General features: G+C 42.1%; 1 protein-coding gene across 6 annotated transcripts in view; it reads left to right on the top strand.

Annotated features, from left to right (window-relative positions):
- Window positions 1-19,053, top strand: part of LOC122543379 (SWI/SNF complex subunit SMARCC2-like) — a 157,167-nt gene that overhangs the window by 92,144 nt on the left and 45,970 nt on the right. For all 6 annotated transcript variants that reach the window (XM_043682053.2, XM_043682052.2, XM_043682055.2 and 3 more), the window contains exons 14-19: window positions 5,035-5,165; window positions 6,492-6,563; window positions 8,591-8,704; window positions 16,474-16,627; window positions 16,892-17,008; window positions 17,482-17,544. In XM_043682053.2, the coding sequence (XP_043537988.2) occupies window positions 5,035-5,165; window positions 6,492-6,563; window positions 8,591-8,704; window positions 16,474-16,627; window positions 16,892-17,008; window positions 17,482-17,544 (651 nt within the window). The remainder of the gene's footprint in view (window positions 1-5,034; window positions 5,166-6,491; window positions 6,564-8,590; window positions 8,705-16,473; window positions 16,628-16,891; window positions 17,009-17,481; window positions 17,545-19,053) is intronic.

Here is a 19,053-nt window from a genome sequence, read left to right as displayed (position 1 = left end):
AGGTGCTGCTTGATAGCACTGCTGGTGACACCTTCCATCACTTTCCTGATGACCGAGAGTAGACTGGAGCAGTAATTGGCCGGGTTGGATTTGTCCTGCTTTTTGTGCACAGGACATACCTGAGCAATTTTCCACATTGTCAGGTCGATGCCAGTGTTGTAACTGTACTGGAACAGCTTGGCTGGGGGAGCGGCAGGTTCTGGAGCAGAAATCTTCAGTACTATTACAGGACTGTTATCAGGGCCCATAGCCTTTGCAGTATCCAGTGCCTCCAGCTGTTTTTTGATATTAAATGGAGTAAATCAAATTGGCTGAAGACTGGCATATGTGATGCTCAGGACTGCTTGAGGAGGCTGAGATGGATTTCCACTTCACACTTCTGGCTGAAGATTGCTGCGAATACTTAAGCCTTATCCTTTGCAGTGATATGTTAGGCTCTTCCATCATTGAGGATGGGGGATATTTATGGAGTCGCCTCCTCCCCTGAATTGTTTAATTGTCCACCACCATTCATGACTGGAAGTGGCAGGCCTGACATCAGAGCTTAGATATGATCTATTGGTTGTGGAATCACTGAGCTCTTTCTGTCACTTGCTGCTTTTGTTATGCAGCAGTCTATTCGGTAGGTTTGCCAGGTTGACACCTCATTTTTAGGTATTCCTGATGCTATTTCTGGCATGTTTTCTTGCACTGTCCACTGAACCAGGGTTGATCCCCTGGCTTGATGGTAATGGTTGAGTGGGGTATATGCCGGGCCATGAGATTGCAGATTGGGTTGGTGTACAATTCTGCTGCTGTTGATGACCCACAGTCCGTCATGGATGGGCAGCCTTGAGTTGCTCAATCTCTTTGAAGTCTGTTCAATTTAGTGGAGATGTCGGTGTTGGACTGGGGTGGGCAAGGTCAAAAGTCACACGACATCAGTTTATAGTCACTTCTGATCAGTTCACTTCAAATCATGAGCTTTCAGAGCACTGCCCCTTTGTCAGGCAAAATGAAGAGAAGCATTTAGCCACAGAATTTATAATCGGCGAGATCAAAAGATCACACAAATAGCATGAGTGGAGTTTAGCAGGCCAAGTAATAGATCTCTGCAGGTAATCAAGAGTGTCAGATGATGTGAATGAAGTGTCAACAGCTGAATAGCAGGTGAAGGGATGACCTAAAATTATTAATTAACCCTTTTCTCGGCGACTTTTTTTGGAGAAAACGTTTCATTTTCAGACGAGTTTTTTTATTGCTTTTTTATAGTATTTTTAATGCTGATTATGTAAATAACTTATCAGACGAGCTTGCACTCTCATCTGATGTATCCAAGCTTCTAATAGAAGGTACATACTCATTGTCCATCTTCTGATCTCGACATCTGGGCATAATTTGTAAAAAAAAAACAGAAAAAACCGAATGACAGTGTGTGCCCAAAAGCGGTGCGTCGACACTTCTTGCAATGCCTGAGGCGGAAGAGACACAGCTACCAGACGTATGAGTCACCGAGTATACTCGTTTCTAGCTGAGAAGGGCCCAGAAATGCCAACAATTGACATATAAACTCGTCTGTGGCTGTTTTTGAAATTATATGTTTTGGACGAGTTTACTCGTCGCACTCTGAAAAAGACAAATTGGGTGAAGACGAGTTAACTCGTCTTTGCCGGGTAAGGGGTTAAGGCAGAGAGATAAATATTAAAAATAAGGTCGTGCTGGAGACAAATCAAATCACTGGAATACCGTGATAGGTATAAGAGTCGCGTGGCGAGGATCTAACCAAAGTAACAAGTAATCCAAAACTGTACAAACTAATTAAGGTAGAGAGACCATAACAACTGCCCCACTACTAAAATGGACCCCATTGGTCTCGCAGCAGACACCGAGGAATTCATCGGGTGAATGAGGCTCCAGCAATTCTTCCACCTACCCCAAGATGTCGGCAGCAAGCCAAATGAGACAACCAACGAACCGAAACAGTCATCCACAATGCAGTGACAAAAGAACAAAGAGTTGAATTGGACCCCTTGGGAAGGCTGCAGCCTTAGACTCAACATGGAGTACCCTTCGTTGTCCAGTACTTCCCCAGAACTGACAAACTACGCCATGTTCTTCACAGCCTTCAACATGTCATCGATGACAACTAACGTCTCACCAAGATCATCCCTATGCCTCCACTTCTCGCCTTCAAACAGCCACCAAACCTAAAAATATTCCATCATTTGCAGCAAAATACCCAGCCGTCAGGATAACATTGACCATAACCCTGCCACGGTAACCTCTGCAAGACCATCAACATGGATCATACCGTCTCACATGGGAATGTACATGGCAGATACTCATGTGGCTCAGCCAATGTTGTCCAGCTCCTACGCTGCAGGCAAGGATGCCCCGAGGCATGGTATATTGGCGAGATCAGGCAGATGCTATGACAATGGATGAATGGACACCATGCAACAACTGCCAGATGAGAATGTCCCCCCCCTAGTCAGGGACCACGTCAGCGGTCAAGGACATTCAACCTCCGATCTTTGGATAAGCGTCCTCCAAGGGTGGCCTTCGAGATACACAACAACGCAGAATCGCCGAGCAGACACTGGTAGCCAAGTTCCATACCCACGAAGACAGCCTCAACCGTGATCTTGGGTTCATGTTGCACTACATGTGACCCCACCATACTTTTCTGTATCTGTAAAATCTTCCTTACTATCCTGTTTTGACACCACCAACTTGATAACTTATTACGATCTATCTATCTAAATTAGTTTGTACAGTTTTGGATTACTTATTACTTTGGTTAGACCAGTGGCATGTAACTCTTATACATGTTATGTTATTCCAGTCATTTGGTTTATTTCCAGCACCACCTTATTTTTCATGTTTTATAATTATCACTCTGCCTTAATTAATCTGATTGTAGGTCATCCCTTCATCTGCTATTCAGCTATTGACACTTTACTCGCACCATCGACATTCTTGATCACCTGCAAAGACCTATATTTGGCCTGTCAACACGCTACTCACATCATTTATGAGTTTTTTTGATCTCTCCGATTATAAAATCTGTGGTTGAGTGCTTCTCTTTACTTCACCTGATCAAGGGGCAGTGCTCCAAAAGCTTGTGATTTCAAATAAATCTGTTGGACTATAACCTGGTGTTGTATGACTTCTGACCTTGTCCATTTAGCACAGCGATGGTGGCACACAACACGATGGAAAGTGTTCGTACTGTGAAGGCAGGACATCGTCTCCACAAGGACTGTGCGGTGGTCACTCTTACCAAGCTGTCACAGACAGATGCAGCTGCAGCTTGGTAAGGATGAGGTTAAGTATGTTATTCCCTCTTGTTGGTTCCCTCACCACCTGCCACAGACCCAGTCTCGTAGCTACATCCTTTAGGACCTGACCAGCTCAATCAGTAGTGCTGCTACTGAGCCAGTCTTGGTGGTGGACATTGAAATCTCCCACACAGAGTACAATCTGCCACCACCTGCCATCCTCTGCTTCCTTCAAGGTTTGTTCAACATGGAGGAGTACTGATTCATCAGCTGAAGGAGGATGATAATCAGTAGGAGGTTTCCTTGCCCATGTTTAACCTTGAGCGATGAGACTTCATGGGGTCCAGATTCAATGTTGAGGACTCCCAGGGCAACTCCTTCCTGACACTTTACCTCTATGCATCATCTCTGCTGGGTGGGACAGTGGTGTCTGGGACATTGTAAAGTATGATTCTGTGAGTACAACTATGTCAGGCTGTTGCTTAACTATGTGAGACAGCTCTCCCAATTTTGGCACTACCCCCAGATGTTACTAAGGAGGACTTTGCAGGGTTGACAGGGTTGTTTCTGCCCTTGTCTTTTCCTGTGCCTAGGTCAATGCTGAGTGGTCTGTCCAATTTTATTTCTTCATTGAAACTTCATAATGATCGATACAAATGAGTGGCTTGCATGGCTGTTTTGGAGGGCAAATGAGAGTCAACCACATTGCTGTGGGTCTGGAGTCACGTCAACTTTCCTTCCCTGAAGGACATTAGCGATAATGGTTTCCTGGTCATCAGTAGATTCTTAATTCCAGATATATTTTATATTGAATTCAAATTCCACCATCTTCCATGGCTGGATTGAAACCTAGGTCCCCAGAGGATTAGCTGAATTTCTAGATTATTAATTCCAAGCTGGAGGGGCACCACTGGCCATATCAATTCAGCCAACAGATGTTCATGGCCAGAACCCAGACCTGAATCAGGTGTTAAACTCTTTTATATGCAAACATCTGCAATTTATGTATAAAAATGTTATGATACATAAGTGCCTGATTTGAATATTGGTTTGTGCTGAGAACTGTCAGTATTGCAAACCATATTTACACATTGCCGAACATTGCTTTAAAACTCCAACTAGGCAAGTGCTTAAAATATACTGATGTCAGTATGGTGCAGGGATGAACAGTGACCCCACATTCAAACCACATAACACATAGAGAGTGTGGAGTACCCATGCAGAGGCCAGGATCTTGGCACCGTAGGCCAAGGCCCAGAGTGAATTGAGCAAATGATTGGTTTAATCAGAGAGAGAGAGAACTATCTGTCATTGAAAATTCTAATCAGCCATGGAGGTTAATATTCTTGATGCGAGTAATGAGGAGTGACATTCTGGTGGGGAGCTGTGTTGTATTATAGCAAAGGGGCCAGTAAAATAATCCTGCTGAAACTTTGCCCACTTTGTTGAATTAATGATGCCAGGCAATGTTCAATAACATTGGATTGGATTCTTCAATGTACTGTGCTGCACTACCTATAACTTGAGTTGTGTTAAATATCTTTGTAAAGCTGACTGTTGATAACATGTTTGATTATTCATGCTTGAACTCTGCTTATCCAGAGGCATTTAGTTAAGCAGATAGTTAGGTTTTTCAAGGTGTGTACCTCAGTATTGTTAGGAATGTGTTCTGTCATTTGTGAATGGTCCAGTGTTAGAAAGCTAAGTGGAATCTTGTTGAATAACAGAATGCATACTTCCAATTCACAAAGTGAATTTTGTTTTCCTACTGCAGGATGAGGAAGATACTTCTGCTGGAAACAAAGGGGAACAAACAAAAAATCCTGATTTGCATGAGGACAATGTTACAGAGCAGACTCACCACATTATCATACCGAGTTACGCAGCATGGTTTGACTACAACAGGTATCCATGTGGCAAGTGATGTTTTATTAACTGTGCTGAGGCTGATGTGCATTTTGTTTGGTGGATAAGGATCACTTATAATGATTTAAAATCTGTTATATTGGATGTTAATTTTCACTTCATTTACGTTTCAATGTAAAAGGTTTGCAAATTCCCAGAATGATCCTGCATTTCATTTGGGCTGCAGGATAAGGCACTTATTGTTTCCCTTTGAATTTCATTTCTTTGATCAGATGGGCCCAATGATGTACTGAAGTCTGTAATTATACAGGGAAATGATTGGATAACACTGGTAAAAGTGTCCAATGGATGCTCTTTCTTGAAATCTGAAATCATTACAGTATCACCAAACCTATATATGTTGTATGACAACATGCATTCCAAAGACAATAATATTTCTATCCCACCATATCCAGCAGTCCAGGTCGTCCACTGTCTGCATTCAAGAAGGATCAAATAATCTAATCAGTCAGAAACTGATGAGGTGAAACTGGACACTTGTTTTTTTCCCCACCCCACTGTTCAAATCTACGGAAAACGAAACAGGTGGCTGATTTGACATTGCTGGTTTCCCACCAAGTGTGTTAAGTTAAAATTACCCTCCAAGTCTAACCATGTGACACCATATTTTTCACATTCTAAGCTCAACCTGAAGGAGAACAGCAGGAATGTGATCAGCACAGTGGGGTGGTTGAGTGGGAAGAGTGACATTGCTTAGTTCATGAACCTGCCCTCTTGGCTGCTCAGTCTGAATCAATTATTTCCAGATTTCTGGGTCTCAAATTTCACTTGAACTTTGAATATCATCTGTTCTGATCTAATACATGCAACATTAGCAATTCTGTGGAGCACAGTATTAGCACATGGCAACCTGGAAACACAAAAAGAATTCCAAACCTTTGTGATGGGGCTGGAATTGAGACCAGATTATCATTAAGATTAGATTCCCTACAGTGTGGAAACAGGCCCTTCGGCCCAACCAGTCCACACCGACCCTCCGAAAAGTAACCCACCCAGATCCATTTCCCTCTGATTAATGCACCTAACACTATGGGCAATTTAGCATGGCCAATTCACCTGCACATCTTTGGACTGTGGGAGGAAACCGGAGCACCCGGAGGAAACCCACGCAGACACAGGGAGAATGTGCAAACTCCACACCATTCCCAAGGCTGGAATCGAACCTGGGACCCTGGTGCTGTGAGGCAGCAGTGCTAACCACTGAGCCACCGTGCTGCCCTATTAAGTTTCCCTTTGGGGTGCCAAACTACATAGAGTGGTAGTTAACAGTTCCAACGAAGCCTGAAATATTATTCTTCTCAACAGTGTCCATGCCATTGAACGTCGTGCTCTTCCAGAATTCTTTAATGGAAAAAACAAGTCCAAAACCCCAGAGATGTGAGTATTTATTTAGATGTGTCTTTTTTTTTGCAAAGAATGGTAAATGTCAAGTTGATTCCCAGGTCTGTAGACATTGGAAGACATTAGTATGAATAACAGCTCTTGAAAATGGCCTTACCAACAATTTGGTAGTGTTGGGCAATCTCAATTCATAGGTCAGCTCATAGCATTCATTAGAATATGGTGGCTGAATGGCTTGCTGGTGAGGGGATAATCTTAAAAGGACCTAATGACAGGTTTCATAGTCCTCAATCATGGTTGATGGTTTATTCCCACCAGTTCACCAGACATTCGTTTTTTTTAAAATCCTGCTGTTACAGGATATGTAGGGGAAGCACAGAAAAGAGTGTTATCCTTATGGGGTGCACCACATTCACTAAACGCACCAGGGTCTTTTAAAGGATTCATGGAATTAAATGTGTTGCAATCCCTGTTGAGACCTTAAGTTTTAAAAAGAGCTGACTTTCCTAAATGGCCAACAAAAATAATTGAAAGACGGTATCAAATGTTCTAAGACTTCTGTTGTAACTGAAAAACAAACTGAAGTCAATATAGATGAAAGATTAATGAACAGGTAAACCAAAAAAGATAGTTCTGTATTAACCATGTAAATCAATCAAGATAGGTCCTACAACACCTCTGCTGTCCAGCACACTCTGGCAAGCGGGTAGCATTGCAAGAACAAATTGTAGTTAGTGGAGTGCCAGGAGATCAGTGCTGAGGCTTCAGCTATTCACAGTCAGTGAGTTAGATGAGGGTATTGAAGCTAAATTTATCGATCAAACAAAGATAGGTGAGAAAGTAAGGTGTCAACAGGAGATAGTCTACAAAGGGAAATAAGTAAGTTCAGTGATGGGTTAAAAATTTAGCAGATGAAGTAAAATGTGGAATTATGTGAAATGTGTATTATTTAAATAGAGAGAGATTGCAGAACTCTGTGCTACAGAGTGATATGAGTATTTTGGTGCATGAATCACAAAACATTAGTGCATTAAGTGAAATGAAAGACAAATTGAATGTTAGCATTTATTACCAGAGAGAGAAACAGTAATAGCAGATAAATGTGACAACATTGAAAAAACAAAATAGTTGTAGGTTTTAACCTGTCATAAAGACTTTCTCAGGTTCAGTAGAGTCACTCATTCTCGCTGTAAGTAAATGCCATTTTCCTTACATGACAGAGTTGACTTAGTATCTAATATCTACCAACATAGTAGCACAACCACCATAAGGTATAATAGTCAAATCCAATTGTGGTCTGTGCTTTTTTACACACATGCTTCTTTGAACTTTTCAAAAGTGGACTAAGAAAATACATAGTAAGATGAGACCATGTGAATCATTAGGCTGTTTAATTTCACATTAAATTAACATGCAAAGCAACAATCATGGTCAGACCCACTTATTTATAGGAACAGGCATAAGCCATTCAGCCCCTCGAGCCTGTTGCGACATTTGAGAGATTATGGCTGACCTGTGGTCTAACTCTACTTACCTGCCTTTGGTCCAGATCCCTTCACACCTTTGCTTAACAAAACGTTATCTATCTCAGATTTAAAATTAACAGCTGATCTAGTATCAACTGCTGTTTTGTAAGGCAGGAGTGCTATCATTGAGCCACAGCTGACAAGCAGGCACGTCCCTTTATCTGGCCCAGTGAGTGGCAAATGGAGCTCCATATGGAAAACTGTACATTGTTAGTAAAAATAAGATTATTCTTACTGTGGGAGGGATAGAACTGGCCAAGAAGGCAGGTGAGAAAGATCCAAGATCATTAGCTGACTTACTGCTAACCATGAACTAAGTATGAGAGGTCATCAGTACACAAAGTAACCAGGACACTGGGTTATATCACAAAATCTGTTCAATTCATGCTGAGGGCTGAGTGGTATGGTTAAGCTGAACATGGAGCATGATGAACAATCTGATTAATCCGAGCTCTCAAAGTCTTGTTAAATTTCTTAACAGTGACATTTTGGCAAAATGGATTCTTCAACCATCTTTGTAATCCCGTTCTTCCCCAGTTACCTTGCCTATCGTAATTTCATGATTGACACCTACCGTCTGAATCCACAGGAATACCTCACATCAACAGCATGCCGTCGAAATCTTGCAGGAGATGTTTGTGCAATAATGAGGTATGTAAGAGTGAAGAACTTTTAGAAACCACCTAAATTTTATACCTGAATTAATTTTTTGGAAAACTGCTGGGAACAACGATGTGTTCCATATTTCAAAGTTCAGAGAGTAATATAAAGGTCAGAAGCATTAAAATGTTTTTGAAAACCAGGTATGAATGGTATAGCAAGGGTTCCATCCATGGACTTAAAAGAAGCTGATCTTGCCCATGACACTCATAAGTGACACCTTGGACCCGTCCAGTGATTAGCAATTGCAGTTGTTTCTGTAGTTCATTCAAAATGTCCATTTGCTTGTGAACAAGGCACTTGCCATCCCTGACCTTGTTATGATGATCTCATTGCCTTGATCGAAAATTTTGTTTTTATTTTATGAGAGGGTGATGTTTTGTTCCTTACTGAAGCCACACTACTTGACTACAATGTCCAGCATCTGTCTTACCCAAATTGCTGTGGTGGTGGCATTGCTCTTCTTACCAAATCTAACTATGTTTGCTTATTTCACTCCTGTTGTACTTTCCCACCCTTTGAACATTTTCATCCACTCCTCACACACCTCTTTTAAAGTCTGCATTCTCTACTCAACCCAAGTTTGAGATATCTTCCCTCCTTTCTCTTTGGACAGTTCCATCATCAGTCCAACTCCCCTTTTCCTTTTTTTGCATTCATAACCTGCCTTTGTTTCATACTCATTCTACTACTCCTATTCACCCATATCCCCTTGACCACCTCTTGACCTATGGTCTCCGACTACTTCCTTGTATCCCTCACCACCCACGTCATCTGACCCCCTTCCTTCTGCATCCATCCCTCGGAAGAAACTCTTTTTTTCGCTACCTGTTGTCACCCAATGTAAAGTATAATTTCACTCTAGTTATAACTGTCCAGTCTTTTGTTTTCCATTCATCACAATACTTCTGCAGCTATTTATTTTCTGAACTGATGCCTCAGATGCCTTTGTCCCCAGTAAAATCCATACTAATTTCTTGTTATGTGGCCCTGTCTTTAACTCCTTAATTACATTTTGTTTCAACATTCCCATAATAATCTCCCCATGATCATATTTATTATGGGTTATGTCTATGGATATCCATCATTATGATTGAGCAATGTGGCCATCCAGTTTCTACAAGATTGCTTCTGAAATTATTCAGTCAGTATTTTTGTTCCTCAGTATACAAATAAGTATGTACAGTAGAATGACATGTCTCATGGTGAAAATGAAATGAATTATTTGAATTACCTTTATAATGCTTTGTTAAACCTTTTTACTTCAAGGCCCTACTCTCTCCCAGGAGCCTGACCTTGAACTTTATATTTTGGGCCCAGACCTCAAACACTGGGATAAATTTGCAAAGTGCAGTTTAAGTATGTGCCAAACACCTAACTTGCCAATTTTGGGATGAATTAGTCAACTCTTGTAATCAGTTATTTTCATTGAACATCTAAATATTAACCTCAGCTTTTCACAAACTTAAGAAAAAATATTTCAAAGGTTTCTGGATGCCAAATTTGAGGTTTGTCAAATAAACATAAAGGGTTTGTATGTGAGAGACAAAAATGAATATGTTCTGGTTACAATACTGATTTTGTTTTGTTCTGGTTTTGTTTTGTATCAAATTTAGAAAATCTATTAATACCAAGTTTGGTGATGGGGGAGAGAAAAGAGAGAGAAATGTGTGCAAAAAATGAGCACACTTTTGCATGCTAACTCAATTAGAAAGCGAATATGAATTCAGAGGATAAGTCTTTAATTCCATGTTCAGAGAACATTTTAGAGTTAACTAATTGCCTCATCTGTTGTCAGTTACAAAAAAAGCAAATGAGACAAAGATTTGACTGTCTAACACTGTATCTCAGGGAAAGAAGTGCAAGACAAAGAGGAGGGAATTATGTAGTGGAAAATGTAGGATAAAGAGAAATCTGGGTGACTGGTGAAGGGAATGGGAAGGACATTGTTAACAATACATATGGTACGTGGAGAAATATGATTTCTGTAAACTGTTCATTCATTTTTTAATATTGCTGTCTCATCCTCTTCACTCTGTCTGTATCTCTGATAGAGTAATTTAGATTAGATTAGATTACAGTGTGGAAACAGGCCCTTCGGCCCAACAGGTCCACACCGACCCGCCGAAGCGCAACCCACCCATACCCCTACATTTACCCCTTTACCTAACACTACGGGCAATTTAGCATGGCCAATTCGCCTAACCTGCACATCTTTGGACTGTGGGAGGAAACCGGAGCGCCCGGAGGAAACCCACGCAGACACGGAGAGAATGTGCAACCTCCACACAGTCAGTCGCCTGAGGCGGGAATTGAACCCGGGTCTCAGGCGCTGTGAGGCAGCAGTGCTAACCACTGTGCCACCGTGCCGCCCGATACAGAACAAGATCTTTCAGCTCATAAAATACATGGCAGCTCCCTTCTGAGCAATCCAGTCAGTCCCATTCCCCTCTTAATTCTTTTGGCTCTGCAAGTTTATTTATTTCAGGTATTTCAATTTTATTTTGACAACATTGATCATCTTTACTTGAGGTCCACACAGGAGAAAAAAAAAATCAGAGAGGACACTTGTCATTTACGCCATCATATACCACAATTTCAAGACTCACTCACTTCCCTGCTAAATATTCTGTAGGCACCAAGTTCCAAGTCATTCCCACTCACTGTGTACAAGAGTTCTTCCTCACGTTCCTCCTGCACGTCTTGTTCGAAAACTTAAACCTGTGTCGCCTCATCCTTTGTATAGTCAGCTCATGGGAGTTTTCTCCTTGGCCACCTTACCTAAACCTGTTATTATAATGTACATTTCAAAACAATCTCCTCTCAACTCCTATAATTGAAGGAGAACAACTTTAGCCTTTTTAACCTAATCTTGTAACTAAAACACCTCATCCTGAAATGATTCTGGTAAATTTAATCCTCACCCGCTCAAGGACCTCCACACCTTTCCTGAAACATGACCACAACTGGATGCAGTGCTCGTAAGCATGGCCTAACCAAAGCTTAATAAAGGTTCAGCATAACTTCATGCATTTTTATTCCATGCTTCTATTCATGAAGCTCAAGATTCTGTACGTTTTGCCAACCTCACACTTTTATGTCCTGTCACATTCAAAGGTCTCTACACATGCACCATTGGGTCCCTCTGTCCCTGCACACTTTAGGACTTTGCCATTAAATCTCTTTGACCTTGCTGTATCCCTTGTGCCAAAATGCATCATCTCACACTTCCATCCCTACCTCCATATTTGTACTTTCACTAGAACTTGATATGGAGAATAATCCATAGGCATAGACCCTTGAGGTCTAACTTTTTATCTTGCTCCCTAGTTCCTGAAATTATATTTCATTGGCAACCTACCTTCTTGCTCCGGTGTTCCGTGCACGGCAATCGGTTCCAGAAGTCGCTGCCGCGTATGGTCCTCTGAGGTCCAGACAGAAGAAAAAAAAATCAGAGAGGACACTTGTCATTTATGTCATCATATACCACAATTTCAGCCTCACTCCCTTTCCTGCTAAATATTCTGCACCTTCTCTGTGATGGCCTTTAATCTGCCACCAGGGAGGCAACATATCTATGGAATTCACGATACAGACACAGAAAGGCATGTTTATCCTCCTAAATAAGTAGTGTCCTGAATTTCTTCTCTTTGCTGTTCACTCTTATATAGTCCCTTGCCCATTGACACCATTTTTCAATGTGTCATCACTCTTAGCATCTACGTGGTAATATAGAAAATTGTCCAACTATGTTCTGTCCATAAAAAAAGCAGTTTAAATCCAAACTGGCCAATTGTGGCCCCATCCACCACTTATTCATCAGCAAAGTGATAGAAAGGGTTATCAACAGGGCCACCAAACAGAATAAAAACCAAAAAGACCTGTGGATGCTATAAATTAGAAACAAAAGCAGGAATTGCTGGAAAAGCTCAGCAAGTCTGGCAGCATCTGTGGAGTAAAATCAGAGTTAATGTTTCTGGCCGAGTGACCCCATCAAGTGGGACTTGGACAGCAATAACCTGCTCACTGATACTCAGCTCCTGACCTCAATACATATCACCTGCCCCAACAATTAATTAACTACTAACTAATTAATGATGCTACTGATTAAAATGTAATTTGTGGCCCAATCCTGCCCATGGATCAGCTCTTCTTTCAATAAATAGTTATACCAACTGAATTTTCCTTGTAAAGATATGTAGGAAGTATTCACCAGGCAAATGAATTACCTTCACAACTTACTCATAGATGAGAAAAATAGTCGCCAATCAATAAACTACCTGTTTTCCAATGATATCAAGCTTCATTTTCTCAGAACGCAATCACCCCTTTGGGAGACGTAGATTTGTTTGACTGACTGTCCTCCCCTTCCAACCACTTATCTGTGTGCTGCTAACTGTCCTTCCCCTCTCACCCACTTCTCTTTGTGTTGCTTGCTGCCTGTCTCAAGGTCCTCCTTCCACAAGTTACTCTAAATGCTGCTGACTGCCTGTCTCAGGATCTTCCTCCTCCTGTCACCCACTCCTCTATGTGCTACTAATTGCCCGCCTCAGGGTCTTCATCTCACTAGCTCCTCCAGGTACAGCTGACTGCCTCTCCTCTTGCTCACTCCTCTGCAGTTCTGACCTCAATTCCAGCTTTGGTCCAGAGGTGTAGTGAGAGTAACACCCTTGACATCAAGGCCACATATGGCTGAGCATGGTATGAAGGATTCCTAGCAAAACCTGAGTCAGTAGGAATTTGGGTGGGGTGGGGCTGGTTGGAATCATACCTGGCCCAAAGGAAGATTGTTGTGGTTGTTGGAGGTCAATCATCCCAGCTCCATCTCTGCAGGAGTTCCTCAGGGCCTAGGTCTAACTATAGTGAATCTTCAGCTGCTTCACTATAGAGTCATATAGCACGGAAACAGACCTTTCGGTCCAATTAGTCCACACCGACCATGTTCCGAAACTAAACTAGCCTGCCTGCACTTGACCCATCTCCCTCCAAACTTTTCCTATTCATGTACTTATACAAATGTCTTTTTAATGTTGTAACTGTACCTGCATCCACCACTTCTTCTCTCAGTTCATTCCACACATTAACCACTCTGTGTTGAAAAAAAGTTGCCGCTCATGTCCTTTTTAGATCTTTCTCCTTTCACCTTAAAAATATGCCCCTAATTTTGAACTCCCCCACCTTCGGGAAACCTTTGCTATTCACCTTATCTATGATCCTCATGATTTTATAAACCCTTATAAGGTCACCCCTCAACCTCCTATGATCCAGAGGAAAGAGTCCCAGCCTACTTTTATAACCTAAACCCTCCATTCCCAACAACACACTAGTAAATCTTTTCTGAACCCTCTTCCTTCCATCAGCAGTGGAATATTCATTGATGATTGCACAATATTCAAAACCATTCCTGACTCCTTGGATACAGATTCAGTCCTTGTTCAAGTGGAGCAATACTGGGGCCATATCTAGACTTGGGCTGATAAGTGGTAAGGAACATTCATGCCACACAAGTGCCAAGCTCTCCAGCAAGAGAGAATCTAACCATTGCTCCCTAATATTCATTGGTGTTGCATCACTGAATGTCTCACTAACAATATTCTGGAGGTACCATTAACCAAAACTGAACTGGACCAGCCATATGAATACCGCAGCTACAAGAACAGGTCAGGCGTTGCTGAATTCTGCAACAAGTAGCTTAACTCCTAAAACTTCTAAATTTGTCCACCAAGGCACAAGTCATGAGTGTGATGGAATGTGCTCCACTTACCTAGTTGAGTGCAGCTCCAATAACTGTCTAGAGGCTTGTCACCACCCAGCATAAAGCGCTCCATTTACCCCACCTGCAACATTCACTCACTCTCCCACCAACACACAGTTACCAAAGTGTCTAAAATCTACAACATGCACTCCAGCAACTCGCCAATGCTCCTTCAACAGCAATTTCCAATCCCATAGCCACTGCCATCTAGAAGAACTAGTGTAGCAGACACATGGGAGCACCATTATCTGCAAGTTCCCCTCCAAGCCACGCACCATCCTAACTTGGAACTGCACTGGTGTTCCTTCAGTGTTGCTGGGTCAAAGTCCTGATACTCCATTCTTCACAGTGCTATGATGTACAAGGACCACAAGCGGTTTGAAAATGTAACTCACCTTCTTCAGGGCAATTCAAGATGAGCAATAAATGCTGGCTTAGACAGCAATGTCCAGAACCCATGAACAACTTTTAAAAAAATATTCATTAGCATTGCTGAAGAATTCCCCCATTAATCAATAATGTCAAACAAAGAACTGGGGATGCTGGAAATTTGAAACAAAAACAGAAATTGATGGAGAAGCTCAACAGGTCTGACAGCATCTTTGGAGAGAAAGCAGAGTCAACGTTTCAGGTTCAGTGTAGAAGATGGATCAGTGGGCCTGAAACGTTAACTCTGTTTTCTGTCCACAGATGCTGCCAGACCTGCTGAGTTTCTCAAGCAATATCTGTTTTTGCCCTCATTAATCAACGTACTGCAGTTTGCCATTGACCAGAAATTGAGCCAGACTAGCCATATAATTACTGTTGCCTCAAAAACAGATCAAAGGCTGGAATTCTCTGCATTCAACTCTCTCCTGTCTTTCCAAAGACTGTGTTCACCATGGGAGACATTCAGTGGTGCAATAGATTACTTGCCTAGATCAGTGTGGTTCCAACAAGACTCTCACCAGCCAGGACAATGCCTGATTGATTGGCACCCCATCAACCACCTTAAAACACTTATTTTCTTCACCACAGGTGCACAATTGCAGCAGTGTGTACCAGCTACAAGATGCACTGTATGAACTCATCATAGCTCCTTTAACACCATCTTCCAAACTTGTGTCTTGCGCCATCTAGATGAACAAAGGCTACAGGAGGCATGGTTGCACAACCAGCTCCAAGTTCCCTTTCAGGCTATATACCATCCTGACTTGGAAGTTTGTCTCTGTTCCTTCACTATCTCTAGGTCAAAATCCTGGAGCTCCCTTCCTCACACCACTGTGGGGGTACTTACATCACGTGGACTGCAATGGCTGAAGAAGGCAGTTTAGTGACACCACAGCACCAGGCACCAGGGACCTGGGTTCAATTCCAGCCTCAAGCAACTGTCTGTGGAGTTTGTACGTTCTTCCAGTGTCTGTGTGGGTTTCCTCCCAGAGTCCAAACATGTGCAGCTTAGGTTGATTAGCCATGCTAAACTGCCCATAGCGTCCAGGGATGTGCAGGCTAGTTGAGGTAGCCATGGTAAATACGGGGTTACGGAGATGTTGTTGGGTCTGAGTGGGATGCCCTTTGGAGGGTTGGTATGGACTCAATGAGCCAAATAGTCTCTTTCCGCACTGTAAAGATTCTATGATTCTCGAGGGTATATTGGATTAGCCACAAATTTTGGCTTAACCAGCAACTTCTACATTCCATAAATAATTTTCTATAACATGTCTCATTGTTCTGAGCCCTTAGTTCCCTGTTGAAACCAAAATTATTCTCTTGTCAATTTGCCCCTTCTCTACTCACTTTCTCTTAACATGCACAGCAATACAGGGTATCTACTCTTATATCGTTGTGTATTTTGTCACCTGTAATTCTCTGACTCATTTGTATGTCACCTTTATGAGGTACGGTTTCCTCCTTTGTGCCAGATGTTTGTGTGCCTTGAATTATACCCACTTTGTGGTTGCACAGAAGCACACATTAAATCAATGTTTTGTTCCTGTTTCGTGTGATATTTCTTGGTTGTTGGCAGGGTGCATGCTTTTCTCGAGCAATGGGGACTCATTAATTACCAAGTGGATGCAGAAAGCCGACCGACACCCATGGGTCCTCCCCCAACATCGCATTTCCATGTGCTTGCTGATACACCTTCCGGTCTGGTGCCTCTTCAGCCCAAAGCTCCACAGGTTTGTTTCCAACTTACTCTAAATGCAGCAAATTCTGTATGGCATATAAACTGATGTGAATTTCAGATTTGCAGTGTATTACACTAATGAAGCAGAAAGATTATAACTTGAGACCAAACCACTTCTAGCATCCCCTTATTGCTGTTTTCCAAATGGCATTGGCAACAGGTCAAAGTAGACTTACAGCACAAACCAGCTTTACTTTAACAAGTTAGGAGAATGAATCTTGTTTGAATTAATGTTAATGTATTCAACTTTTGACAGACATCAGCATCCCAGCAAATGCTTAATTTCCCTGATAAGAACAAAGAGAAAGCAGCAGACATGCAGAACTTCGGACTGCGTACTGATATGTACGCTAAGAAAAATGTTCCTTCTAAGGTAAGGCAGGGTTTCAGACTTGAGCCAAGGCTTATGAACATCTGTGTGGTCGCATTCCAAAGCACGCATTCTTTTCTTTCAGATAAATTGAAATGGTAGTTTAGTTGGGGCTAATTTGGCATTACCCTCGAGAAAGGAATTTAGCAAAAGAATGTTTGCTGTGTTACTCAGTTGGAAGCAATTCAGCCCATTGTGACTATACCTTATGGAACAGGAACTGGACTGTTCGGAAGTCTTAGCCAATATTTCTCCCTCGAGCACCCTTGCAAAAAATAGACCAAGTCAGCACTGTTTGTGGGATCTCTCTCTGTAAATGATGGGTATTGCATTCACTTTCATAACATCAGTAACTTCAAAGTAGTTCATAACTGTGAATTGCTTTGGGTGTTTTGATGATGCTACATAAATTGAATTGTTATCATGCCTCCTAAGAAGGCATTTTTTGATTTCATTTCTACTTTCTTCTTCCCTAGAGTAAAGCAGCTGCTAGCGCTACCAGAGAGTGGACAGAACAAGAAACACTTTTACTACTCGAGGTAAGGACGTGGGATTCTATTTCAAGAGCAATACCAGCACATGCATGACAGCATTTGACAATGTAGTCAATACGTCTGAGCAAAACTGGAGTCAATGGAAATCAGGGGAAAATCTATCTGCTAGTTGGAGTCATACCTGACATAAAGGAAGATGATTGTGGTAATTGGAGATCAGTTACCCCAGCTCCAGGGCATCTCTGGAAAGGTTCCTCAGGGTAGTGTCCTTGACCCAACCATCTTCAACTCCTTCATCAATGACTTTCCCCCCTCCTCAATGTCAGAAGTGGGGATGTTTGCTGATGATTGGTGCTGAATATTGCACATTCCAGTATCCAGGTTTGGGCTGAAAAGTGGCAAGCAATGGCCAGCTCGAACAAGAGAGAATCGAACCGTCTCCCCTTGGCATGTAGCAGCATTACTGTTATTGAAACCTCCACCATCACCATTCAAGAGAGGATTACCATTGGCCGGAAACTGAACTGGACCAGCCACTTAACTATTGTAGCTACAAGAGCAGGTCACAGTCTAGGAATTCTAAGATGAGCAACTTACCTCCCATATCCCCACAGTCTGTCCAGCATCTCTGAGGTACAAATCAGGAGTGTGATAGAATACTCTCCGCTTGTCTGGATGAATGCATCTCCACTCAACATCATCCAGGACAAAGTAGCCCGCTTCATCAGTGACTCATTTGCTGCCTTCAACATGCAGCCCTTGTATCATGGCTTCAGTGTATACCATCTGCAAGAAGCACTGTTACAACAGCTACCAAACACATGATCTCCAAAACCGAAAAGGCAGGGGCTGCAGATACATGAGAACTTCAAATCCCTCTCCAAGCAACAAGTTGTCCTGATATGGAAAAACATCACTGTTTCTTCACTGTCACTGGGTCAAAATTCTGGAACTCTCTCACTGCACCAAATTGACTGCACTGATTCAGAAATGCAGCTCACTGCCCCCTTGAGGGCAATTGGAAATAGAAAATAAATGCTGGCCTTGCCAGTAAGGCTTACAAAGCATGAATAATTTTTTTAAAATTACTTTCTTAATGATTATCCCTTGTGTCCTCCCACATGCACCAGGATAACAGGATTTAATTTTATAGGCATTAATAAGAACCATTATTATTCGGTCCAGAATCGATGGGCTGAAGAACCTTTTCTGCACTGTATGACTTTATAAGAGCCGGTCACTCCTCAGGGTGAGGGTAACTCCTTGATAGTGTTTGTAGATGCCACCAATTCTTTTTTGCAACACTGGATTTGCTTGTTCGAAAGGTCCACTTTAATGGGATTGTGCCAACAGCAGCATAGTTCAGAAAATTGAGTGTAAAATTTGCCTAGCTCCTGATTCTATCATGACAAGGTTCCAATTATTATGCTACTCTGAACTAAATCAACCAAATTCCCCCCACCCCCACCATCTTTTCAAAACAAACGTTCAGTCAACCCTCTACCCAGTCAACATCTCACAACTCTCATATCAAAGTTACATTGTTCTTCCAAA

This window comes from Chiloscyllium plagiosum, unplaced genomic scaffold (assembly GCF_037043375.1).
Source record: "Chiloscyllium plagiosum isolate Xiang-an unplaced genomic scaffold, Cpla_swu_hap1 HiC_scaffold_53X, whole genome shotgun sequence".
Classification (NCBI taxonomy): Eukaryota; Metazoa; Chordata; class Chondrichthyes; order Orectolobiformes; family Hemiscylliidae; genus Chiloscyllium; species Chiloscyllium plagiosum.
Note: the sequence above shows the minus strand (reverse complement) of the source record. Positions and strands in the feature narration are given on the sequence as shown.